General features: G+C 37.8%; 1 protein-coding gene across 3 annotated transcripts; it reads right to left on the reverse strand.

Annotated features, from left to right (window-relative positions):
* Window positions 1-237: 237 nt before the first annotated feature.
* Window positions 238-2,134, reverse strand: LOC132163418 (uncharacterized). 3 transcript variants are annotated; one of them, XM_059573711.1, is made up of 3 exons: window positions 1,961-2,134; window positions 537-815; window positions 238-432 (listed from the first exon to the last, which is right to left on the reverse strand). In XM_059573711.1, exons 2-3 carry the CDS (start codon window positions 717-719, stop codon window positions 340-342), a joined length of 276 nt encoding a protein of 91 aa, XP_059429694.1. In that variant the 5' UTR covers window positions 720-815; window positions 1,961-2,134; the 3' UTR covers window positions 238-339. The 3 variants fall into 3 exon arrangements, with proteins under 3 accessions (XP_059429694.1, XP_059429703.1, XP_059429686.1); XM_059573720.1 differs by having other exon boundaries at window positions 537-827; XM_059573703.1 differs by having other exon boundaries at window positions 537-729; window positions 1,961-2,133.
* Window positions 2,135-11,309: the final 9,175 nt, after the last annotated feature.

Genomic DNA, 11,309 nt, shown 5'->3' on the forward strand with positions numbered 1-11,309 from the left:
AATATCTAAGGAAAATGCTTTGCCAAACAAAGCCGTAGTCTCGAGACATGTTCCTCTTGCTCTCCCAACTGGATCTTCCTCCTTGATAGTTTTTGTTGGCCTATTTTTCGTAAAGGCATGGGTTTTATTTTCTTCTCGTATTTGCTTTGGTTCCTTTGTGTTTTCTGTTTACATTCTCATCCTTAAAAAAATAAAAAATAAAAAAGTAGCCACAAGAAGCCCAACAAAGTTTGCAGATGTGGTAGACCTATAATCTTATTAAAAATAAGTTTTCATATGAAAAATGAAATGGATCTTGCCAACTAGATATAAAGCTGTCACCAAAGAGGGGGAGACATTCTAGTCTGACAACGTTGTTTGGAGGGGCAGAGAGCTTTCAACTCCCTTTGCTTCTGAACTCCTTTCTGCAACAATCTTTGACATTCCAAACATCTGAAATAGAATTTGAACTACACAATCAGTAACAAGTACAAATAGGTAAGGCAAAGAAAAAAAAAACATAAGCTTGTGGAATAGAAGTTAAAAGATAGAAGCACCTTCTGTATGGTCTTCTTGAAGCAAGTTTTGTGTTCATCCATAGATGCATGCACGAACTCATCAATGTGCTCCTTGAAATCCTCCAAGAATGTGGCTTCCTCATTCTTCTTCTTTCGACATGAAGCCATGGGTGGGGTTGCAGCAGCAGGTGAAGACTGTTTTTTACTTTTTTGTGCTTCCATCCTCAGTTACCTGATAGTCTTATTAAAAGAGTTTCATGAGATGAAACCAGCAGCTATGCTTACTAACTATCCATCACTTAAAACTGCGTCATAGCCCTGTCAAGCCACCTGATTATTTTTAGTCATTCAAATTTAAAAACAGCACAGAAAACCTTGCAAATCCACTCACCAAAATATCACTTCATAATTCAGAATAATCTCAATAATACACTGTGCATGAAAAACAAGTTGTGCAGACAGAACCGCTTTACATACAAAGAAGTCATCCTACTATGTGCAAAAAGTCAAAATTTAGACGAAAATACACTTAGCCCCCTAAACATACACCCATCGGGCGCTTAGACCACCAAACTTTAAAAAGTGACACTTAGTTCCCTCAAACTACAACTCCGTTACCGTCAATACCTACGTGTCTTTTTTAACATGAACTGCCTAAAATAAACCTTTTTATAAGTTACAGTTTTCTTTTTTTTTTTCACTTCGTTTGAAGTTGAGATAGGACACCAATAGTACCAGTACACCAATTCTTCCATATTCATAGGAGGGCATTACCTACTTGATCTAGTATCCTCTTAAACATCAAATGAACAAGGTCCCATAACCTCTACAGCTGATACCATAAACTCAAAATATATATATTACCAACACATACTATCCTAAAATCTCACAACCCATAAAAAATGTTGGACTAAGAACTACATTTCTTTGCACATAACTAAACTTGATTAAGAATTCCTACATTTTGCTCCTGATATTGGTTTTTTGCAAGTGGGATCCACATAACACTTCCAAAATTGTATAACATATAAGAAAGAAAAACCAAAGCCTCCATCATCGTTTGTTCCAAAAAACAGAAATCCCACAACACTAAAATCCCTAAAACTATGTTGTACGAAAACATACGAACAATCCCACTATAACTAAAATCACAATCTCTCGGATCTGTGCAAAAAGACGTGCAATACGTATAGCCCCTGAACAAAATCTCAGTTCACGCAATCACAGTGACAAAAGAAATTTCATGCCCTGAACATCAATATATTCCAAATAGCACAAAAATCTATTCTATTAGAAATTGCTAACATTTTCCCCGACGTGAAACAAGGATGATTTTCATTCAACAAAACAAAATTAGACAATCAAATTAAGCACAAAGAGATTCTAATCGAGCATATAAAAGTAATTTAAGCTCCCAATTCTAGATGATATTTGTAGCCAAAAAGAAATCGAAAATGGCATACCTTCAATTGATCGAAACAAGAGCTCAATTTGATATGCTACTTTTAATTCCTTTTCAATATCTCTAACCGAGACGAGAAGAACCTCCTCTGGTTTTAGCAACAGTGGTGGCGGTTTAGGTTTTACCTGGAAATGAAACCTTTCAGCGTAGCGCTGGTTAGCTTTGAACGTGTCGAAGAGGTATTGGTTAAAAGCATAATTAAAGTTAGGAACTTTGACTTTTATGCAGTGGGCCAACGTATTTCTGACTTGTCATCGAAGTTTTACGAGGGGCAAACCATCTTATCACTGCTCTTTTCCTTGGAAAACAAGTTGTTTGGAGAAGCCGAACAATATATATATATATATATATATATATATATATAATTACAATTACCTTTTTTTTTTTTTTTTTTTTTGACATGTCCGCATAAGAGGGGATGAAGATTCGAATTAATGACTTCTGTTTTATTAGGCGTAGTTCCAACCAATTGAACTACCTTTTAAAAGCTATACAATTACTTAAATGACAACGTTTGTAGCTATTACTACACCACGTCTAGACCATCTTTGTTTTGGCCCAAAAAACACACGTATTTCTAGATTTGCTGAGCCCATATTCCTACCACTCATTGAGATTTTTTTTTTTTTTTTTAGAAATGCTATACTTCTTAAAATTTTCTCAAAAAATTATTCTTCAAATGACGTGTTACAATCTTATGTAATCTATTATTTTAAAAAATATGTTATTATCTAATGAAATTGTGACACATTATTTGAGAAACAAATTTTAGAGAGGAATTTTAAGAAGTATTAAAATATTTTTTTCTTGAAATGCTTTGTTTCGTTTACCAACCACTATAATTATTTTCTTGAAATAGGTGTGTTTTGGCGTAGTTCAAATTTTCAATCCTATTTTGACCGTTTCAATTTGTTTCGGCTTGCACTTATGTTTCGGATTACTATAATCATCAAAGTAATTCGAAACATAAATGTTGAAAGCTCCTCTTATAAATCGATGAATTAAGGTAAATTGGAATGCTTCTTCCTTCTTTTTTTTTTTTTTTTTTTTTTTTCGAAAAACATAACATTTCATTCAATAATACCACGAGCATAAAGCTCATATATCACATAGCAAAGTTCTGAAGCAACTATAGCATAAAACTACAAGATTATCAGATTTATTACAAGATTTGAAACCAATCCACTAACCAATAACTAAAATCAGATTTAATACTAGATCTGTGACAGACAGACTCAACCAAATGCATGGATAGCAATTATTCCTCGACCCTGAGAGCGGAAAGACTTTCATGCCGAAACTCTTCCTCCTCGGCTTGAAGGCCAGTATAATGATCACATCCACAACCCAAAGGTCTGGACCAAAACTAATTAACCCGAAGGCGACATAGATCGAGTGAGAGAGGAAAGAGCCTTATTACAAGCCGAACAAAACAGGGAAATTAAACAATGCAGGGAAAAAACACACGCCAAAACACAAATACATCTTAAAGAAGCAACACAACAGAGAAATAAAACAAGAAAATAAATAGCACACTCTGATCACGCACATGGTGGGAACCGAAAACCGAAGGGGCGTTGGAAGCTCATCGTGGTGGGGACACGTCGAACGTCGAAAGGCCCAACAGTGGACAGTGGGTGACGAACAGGAGCGGAGAAGACCGGCAAAGCAGGACCCGAAAAAAAAAAAAAAAAAAAAAAAGGGAAAATGAGCACAAAGTGGGAAGACGGTAGCCGAAAGGGAGTCGGACCCGTGCAAGCCAGAAACCGCCGCGTAAGGGGCGTGGGAGCTCGACGCGGTGGGGACGCATGAAAGAAAACCCTAATAGCAGACAGCGAAGCGGCGACACAGGTCGACGGTGACCACAGGCAAAATTCGAATTCACAAAGAGCCAAAACAAGGCCAAGGAGCCCGCTACAGAAAATGAAGGTGGGCGAAAAAAGGGGCAAAAACAGAGAAAATAGAGGGGGAAAGGAGCCGCAAGACAAGGGAGGAGAGGAGGCACCGAGGCTAGGGCATCAGGTAAATAACTAGCATCGGAGTGAGGAGGACGAGGGGAGGAGGGAGGCAGCCAAACGGCCAACCCTCCTCCCCTGTGTGGCTGAAGGGTTTCGCTTTTCTCTCTAGCGGCTAGAGAGAGAAGAGACGGCTATACCTTATAGCCTTTTTTCTTTTTATCTTCTCTTGCTTTATAGGTAAATTGGAATGCTGGGACAACTAAAATCGACGCATAAGAATTGACATTATTGTTAGACCACAACGGAAAGGTGCTTCCATATATGAACTCCAAGAGATTTGTCCTTTTGGATTTGGTAGCAGCAAAGGCATTCACGGAATTGAATCTTGCATAATTCAATCGAGATTTTGGATTGCAGCAAATTATACCGAAAGGAAATGCAATGCAAGTAGTGAATGTGATGAATTTGAAGGGGCATAAATTGAAATAAATTTGGACCGTTTGTTGAAGACACAAGATATGTATCGAATACTTTACAAGATTGGTAAATGTCTCCTGTAAAACAAGAAGCTAACGGAGAAGCTCATATTTTAGCTAAACTAACTCGTGATAGTATTTTGTCACTTTAATGGAATGGAGAAGGTTATATGTGACGGGCGCATAGTCCATATGTTTGATAAATGCACGTATTAGGATGACTTCTTTGTATGTAAAGCGGTTATGTCTTCACAACTTGTTTTTCATGCAGTGTATTATTGAGATTATTCTAAATTATGGAGTGATATTTTGGTGAGTGGATTCAAGGTTTTCTGTGTTGTTTTTAAATTTGAATGACTAAAAAGAATCAAGTGGCTTGACAAGGCTATGATGCAGTTTTAAGTGACGGATAGTTAGTAAGAGCATAGCTGCTGGTTTCATCTCATCAAACACTTTTAATAAGCTTAATGCTCATACGGAGGAACTTCTGTATTAGTTAGGTAACTGAGGATGGAAGCACAAAAAAGTGAAAAACAATATTCATTTGTTATAAGCGAGTGCAATCGAGCGCCGTTACAGAAAAAAAATATGCATGTGTACAAAGCTGGAATCAATTTTAAGTAGAAGATTAGTTAGCATGGAAGTTAGAAAGTAGTTTTCTTTCAGTTAATCAGTTGTACATAACAGTTATTAGTTATTCATAATTCATATGGCAGCTTGTATGTGGTATATATACTACAAATGTACAAAGAACAAATCACTTCAATGCAATATACAGAGAACTTTTCTCTCCGTTCTCATTTTTTCTCTCTTGTTCTCTGTTTTCATACATTCATATAGCATTGTTGACATTAATTTGTCACCATTTCCGGCCTATTGTCAACGGTAAATTTCTTAACCAAGTACAAGGCTACCAAATAATAGCTAATGAATAAGCAGAAGTTCCAAGTTTGTTTGAGCTAAAGTACAATCCAATGACTAAAATGAGCAAGGAGAAAGGATCTGAATCATGTGGCCCATAAATATGTAACTAGATGAGGGAAAGGTGTCCATCTAGGACCATACCCATTACTGTAAGCTGGGAGAAATTACTTAGGTCCAAGATGGTTGTTAAGAATATTATGTTAGGGTTATTTATTTTTTTATGTATTCTAGGTCTACTAGGTTTACCTTTCCGTAGTCTATTACGTTACTTGCTTATCGCTCATAGCCTCTCTATAAATAGAGATCTATGTAGTCATTCATATCAATTAATATCAATATAATATAGTCTATTATGTGCTTCCACTCTCCCTATTATTTTTCCACTCTTCTATATCTCTCCATTATTTTAATATGGTATAAAAGCATATTTAACATAGTATCAGAGCCACTTTTCTGTGGCATTCAATAATTGTCTTTTGTAGCTTTTTCTTTTTGACGAATTTCAATCTCGTCACCCTACATCAAGCGCTGCCAAAATTTCTATTGCCTATAGTCTCAAAATCGTGTCAGCCTAAAGATCCGGAACTGCTATGAGCTCTCCAACGTGCCACCATGTGCCTCCGCTAGTTTTTGCCTGCGCCGCCACTGCCCTTGTAGGAGCTACACACTTTTGCCGCTGACAACAGTTCAGACGCCGCCAAGTACATATCCAAAGAGATTTGAAGCATCCAGGCTTCCGCGCACTCACACATGCCACCAGAAGGTTCTGTCTGTCAGTAAACATGCCTCCATGCGCGTCCCAAGAGTAGTTTACGCGCAGACAAGACTCGCATAAGAATCTTTTCGTTCCTTTACACGCTGACACACATCGCCGATCACCTCGGTAATCGCGCCAATCAATAGATTAGGGTTAGATGAGTCTAGAGCCATCGAGCATAGCCTCATTGGAACCTTCATGCACCTCCACGCGCCGATCGAAGCTATTGCCATTTTGCCCATGCACTGCCATGTCAGCCCGATCAGGAAGGTTGCTGGTCGACCTTACAGATCTAGTGTCGTCGATCAGTTCCCTACCAAGCACGCCGCCATCAAACGCGGGACGCACCTCCACGCGCCGGTGGAAGCTCTTGCGTGTGAGTTTCACACGCTCTGGCACCTCCGGCCCTTCCGCTCATGCACCACACGCGCCTAGTCTTCAGCCTGCTACTTTAGCCCTAAGCTGTGTCATCCAGCGCCACGTTAGCGCCTCTGCCACTTCATCAAATCTGCCACGTCAGCCTCTTGCCAGAGTTGACTTTTCTTCATTGACTTTTGACTTCCTTAGTGTTGATTATTGACCGTTGACTTTGACCACTCGAAAAGTTGACCAAGTGTTTCCCACTCAATTTTTCGTCCTGATTTCAAATTTGTGGTATATTTTTGCTTTTGGCATCTCTATATGGCAGAAAACAAGATTCTTTTCCAAATTTAAGCATTTGTTTTATATGATTCAAGTCAGTTCATGCATTGTTCAATTCGGTTCCAAAGCCTTTTTTCTTTGGGGCAGTTCAATCCAGTTCATTCTTCTTGTGGTAGACACTCTCGGGTCAAACCAATCTTTCCTTAGGTCCATGGATTTTCGGGCCAAAGAAGCCCCTTTCAACCGGCCCACTTATTCCTTGTCAAATGCCACCATCACCAGTCATTGCAGCCTCTTAGACTCTTAGACCATTGATTCATTACTAGTGAGATTTTTTGGGTCAGACCTTTCAACTGTCCAAAGGTTTCAGATATGATTAGCCTCTTCAACCGGCCCTTTTTCTCCCTACTTAGCTTAGCGAACTAGGCGAGACAGCTTTCTTTTTGCTCGACCAGACAAGGCCAGCTATTTCATTATTATTATATGGTTTTCAAGTCAAATTATCACCAAGTGAACCAAGCTCCAGCTTAAGTGCATAGCTCAATTCAGGTAGAATCCACGGGTCTCTAGCAACTTTTATGGTGTTATTTCAGCAACTCTTTCGGCACAAGCAACTTTTTTCAGCGACTTAAACTCTTTCTTTCCCTTTCTTTTACCCAAACTCAAGCTTACACCTTGAGTTTGAGGGGGGATGTTAAGAATATTTTGTTAAGGTTATTTATTTCCTTATGCATTTTAGGTCTATTAAGTTTACCTTTCCTTAGCCTATTAGGTTACTTGATTATCACTCATAGCCTCTCTATAAATAGAGGTATTTGTAGTCATTCATATCAATTAATATCAATACAATGTAGTCCATTGTGTGCTTCCGCTCTCCCTATTTTTCTTTCGCTCTTCTATATCTCTCCATTATTCTCACAATAGTAATTTTTAGAACAGAATGATTCAACACAATACAAAGTAAATGGGTGTCCAAAAGCAGCTTCAAGTATTATTTACACCAACAGGCATTTAAATCATATATATTTCTAGAAGAATAGTAGTTGAAATGATAACACATGCCAGAGAGCTTCAATGAACTAAATACCTATTAATATCTCCTAAAAGGTAGATGGTGTGAGGTCGAACCTCCAAAATCGAACGTCTAAGAACAAACAGAATAAACCCCAAAACCCAAAGCAGAACAAATAGAATGTACATGATTCTTAAAATTGATTCAAGTATTTTGCAGAGATTCATGAAAAAATACCTGAAATTGTCACCGATAGGGCTGTAAATGAGCTGACATACTCGACAGCGCTTGATACCTCCTCGGCTAAGCTTGACTCGAACTCGAGCTCGACACTGTACAAGCTCGCTCGTTTTTGTTGAAACTCGCTCGATCAGCTAGTAACACATACCCGGCTCGCTCGATTAAACTCGATGGGGGCTCGTGAGTTTGACTCGTTTAAGTCGAGCTCATTTAAAGCTCGCTTGGCTCGTGAGCTCGACTCGTTTAACTCGATAATCACCCGGCTCGCCCGACTCGTTTAGGGCTCACGAGCTCGACCCGGTTATCACCCAAACCAACCCGACCCACACGACAATGTAACTAAAAACTAATTAACTATGTTTATGGACTATGTTATTAATCAATAATAATCATAGGTTCAATGTGTATACAATTAACTAATTAAGGGTATAACTAATATTTTATGGACTATATTATTAATTATAGGTTTAATGTTCAATGTTGAATTCAAATAATAATAATAATTATAGGTTCAATGTATATACAATTAACTAGTTTTTTTTTTTTTGAAGGAAAATCAATCTGATTTCATTTATAGTAGTCAAGAGCATAAAAGCTCTTACAATCACATAACATATAGTTTTGTAAGTTCATAGCCGAAGCTAAAAAATTACACGTCAAAACATCGAAAACATAACAGATCTTATAATGAAAAACCAATCTATGACATCAAACATTCGCTATCACAGCCCGATCTTCAGATTATAGAACAGATCTACTAATGCAGACTCCTTTCGAGAGCACAGGAAGCTATTTCCCAGGTATGAGCAAAATACTCACACCCAAACCATTATTCTCTCGACACGAAAGCTATAAGCATTATTCACGTCCTCAGCCCAATGGCTAGGACCATAAAATAAAAATAACAACAACAACAACAAAAGACAAAAACAAAAACCCATACAAGCAGCAGTGGAGAAGCACAGCATCATAGACATCCCTTCGGAAGACACGTCTTGGCTGATAAAAACGATCAGATCTAAGGTTGAAGAGACTAGATCTGGATCTAGATCTAGATCTACAAACTAGATCTAAAGTAACCCGCCAGAAACGGAGATCAATGAAGCTTACAGAGAAGACGCTGAGCACTGCTACCATGAAAGGGGAGGATGGAAGATTTAGATTTAGATCTTCCCCCCTCTTGAAGTTCTTCTTAGTGTTGTTTAGATGAAAAGAATGAGAGAATATACAATTAACTAGTTAAGATCTAAGGGTATAACTAACATTATATGGACTATGTTATTAATTATAGGTTTAATGTTCAATGTCCAATTAATAAGCTATTTAAAAACATTAAATTATATGATACTAATTTAAAAAAAAAAAAAAAAAATTGTATTAAGTAGTATTTAAGTTTTTAAGTAGTGTTTAAATTTGTTAACTAATGGTATTGCAAAATAAATGCCAATAATGCTATAAACAACCAAACACAAGTTTAGAGTTTTTTTAGGGTACTATTAACTAACAACTCATTAACTTAAATAAACGGTTGTGATTGAATTGATTGAAATTTGATTAAAGATCAACGATTTAGATCATTTATGCGAAAACAGAGAGGCTAGCTCATCTATAACTGCGCACACGGAATATATATATATATATTTTTTGAATTTTGAAAAAATTGGAACCTTTATCTAGATTGATTGTAGCCGTCTGATTAATTTGCATTAATCTGTAGCCGTTCAATCCTGAAAGTGGACAACAGCTGTAAACCACCCTTCACAAAGATATTTAACTAGTGCTCCGCATTACACCATAAGCTTAGTAATCGCACGGTCCCAACTTGAATAAAATTAATAAGATCAGAATCAAGGGTCAAAAACAAATCATGTGCAGAAATGAAATCGGATTCAGTAAGGCATGCCGCGGAGAATCATTTCGGCTTCACCTTTTTGGACGCAAGGCATGCAAAATGAGACTGACACGTCTCGATAATTTAACAGTCACTCCCAGCCGTCAGTTGTTTGTCGATTAAACTGCAGCCGATAGATTGAGAAAATGGAAGACAACTGTAAAGCAATCCCCGCGTGATAATTATCTGTTGTTCCGAAATACCATATGAGCTCACTAATCTAACGTTCTGAAATAAATTTTAAAATCAATCTCAGAATAAACGGTCAAGATGAAATCTTGTGCATACATACATTGCACCCGGATTCACCAACTCACGCACGCGGTGGATTAATTATCCAGTCTCGTTTCTTCACGCAAGCACGACAAACGAGACTGACAGGTCTGACTCGCATTTCAGCAGTCCAATTTTTTGCGATTAAACTTCAACCATTGGATCAATCTAATGGACGACAGCTATAAACCACGCCTAACCTGAGAGTGATCTGGTGTTCCGCGGAACAGAGTAAGATTGCTAGAATTACCTGATCAAACGATTGAAATCAAATCAATAAATTAATCTATATAATCTACGGACTATGTTACAAGGTTACACAAGATTTCATTAGACATGGTCGTATTGGATCAAAAACTTTTAAATGCATAAGTGGGATATGCGGCACGCTAGGAAAAAATTACAAATATTGGATCAAATCCAACCGTTCATTAGTAATGTTTTTTTCAATTCAGATTATATCCAATGGTTGGGGGCTAGTTTGAGAGAAAAGTAACCTGAAAAATAGGCTTTCCTCTCTCTTTGTTCTCTCCATTCCAGTTAGAGCCCTAACTAGGCTAACCAGAAACGAAGAGAGAAGGGAAGGCAGAAGGCTGAGCGGCAGTGCCTGCGAGACCGAGAGGGAGAGGGAAATGAAATGAAATGATCTAGTTTCTTTCTGATTCGCAATGGGAACTGTGAAGTGAGCATTCAATGCATCTCCCATCGTGGTTGATGAGTTGAATGCACGCAATCCCCCTCCCCCTTCTTGTGCGGACATGTCAAAAAAAAAAAAAAAAGTTGAATGCACGCAATAAATCCTTCTCAACCCCCTCCCAACAACCCATTCGTTTCAGATCCTCAATTGAACGGTTGATGAATCATCTGATATTCATCCAATGGCTTTCTAACCACTCATACAATTTTTGTGTGAGAAACTCTTTTGATCTATCGCGTGACTCGCTGCTATTTCGAACAAAAAGTGTTCTCCTAGCTCGTCCAATCTCGCCGCCTAATCCCCCTTTTCTTATCTTCTTTACATTGTTTATTTGATTATTTGTGTTTTTTTCAACTATTCTTTTAATCTTCTGTGACATTTTTGGTTGTGGTATGGCGAAGACAAAGATGATTGCTTTTGATCTAACTGTGACGGAAATGGCAATCGAGTACTGGGCTTTCAAGTACTCGGTTGCCATTT

The sequence above is a fragment of the Corylus avellana genome, chromosome ca1 (assembly GCF_901000735.1).
Source record: "Corylus avellana chromosome ca1, CavTom2PMs-1.0".
Classification (NCBI taxonomy): Eukaryota; Viridiplantae; Streptophyta; class Magnoliopsida; order Fagales; family Betulaceae; genus Corylus; species Corylus avellana.

What these genes read in the sequence shown, in the direction of transcription:
- LOC132163418 (XM_059573711.1), bottom strand. Translation starts at nt 719, where the DNA reads ATGGAAGCACAAAAAAGTAAAAAACAGTCTTCACCTGCTGCTGCAACC. An exon ending in TCAAGAAGACCATACAGAAG is followed by an intron (nt 433 to 536) that starts GTGCTTCTATCT and finishes ATTCTATTTCAG; the next exon opens with ATGTTTGGAATGTCAAAGAT.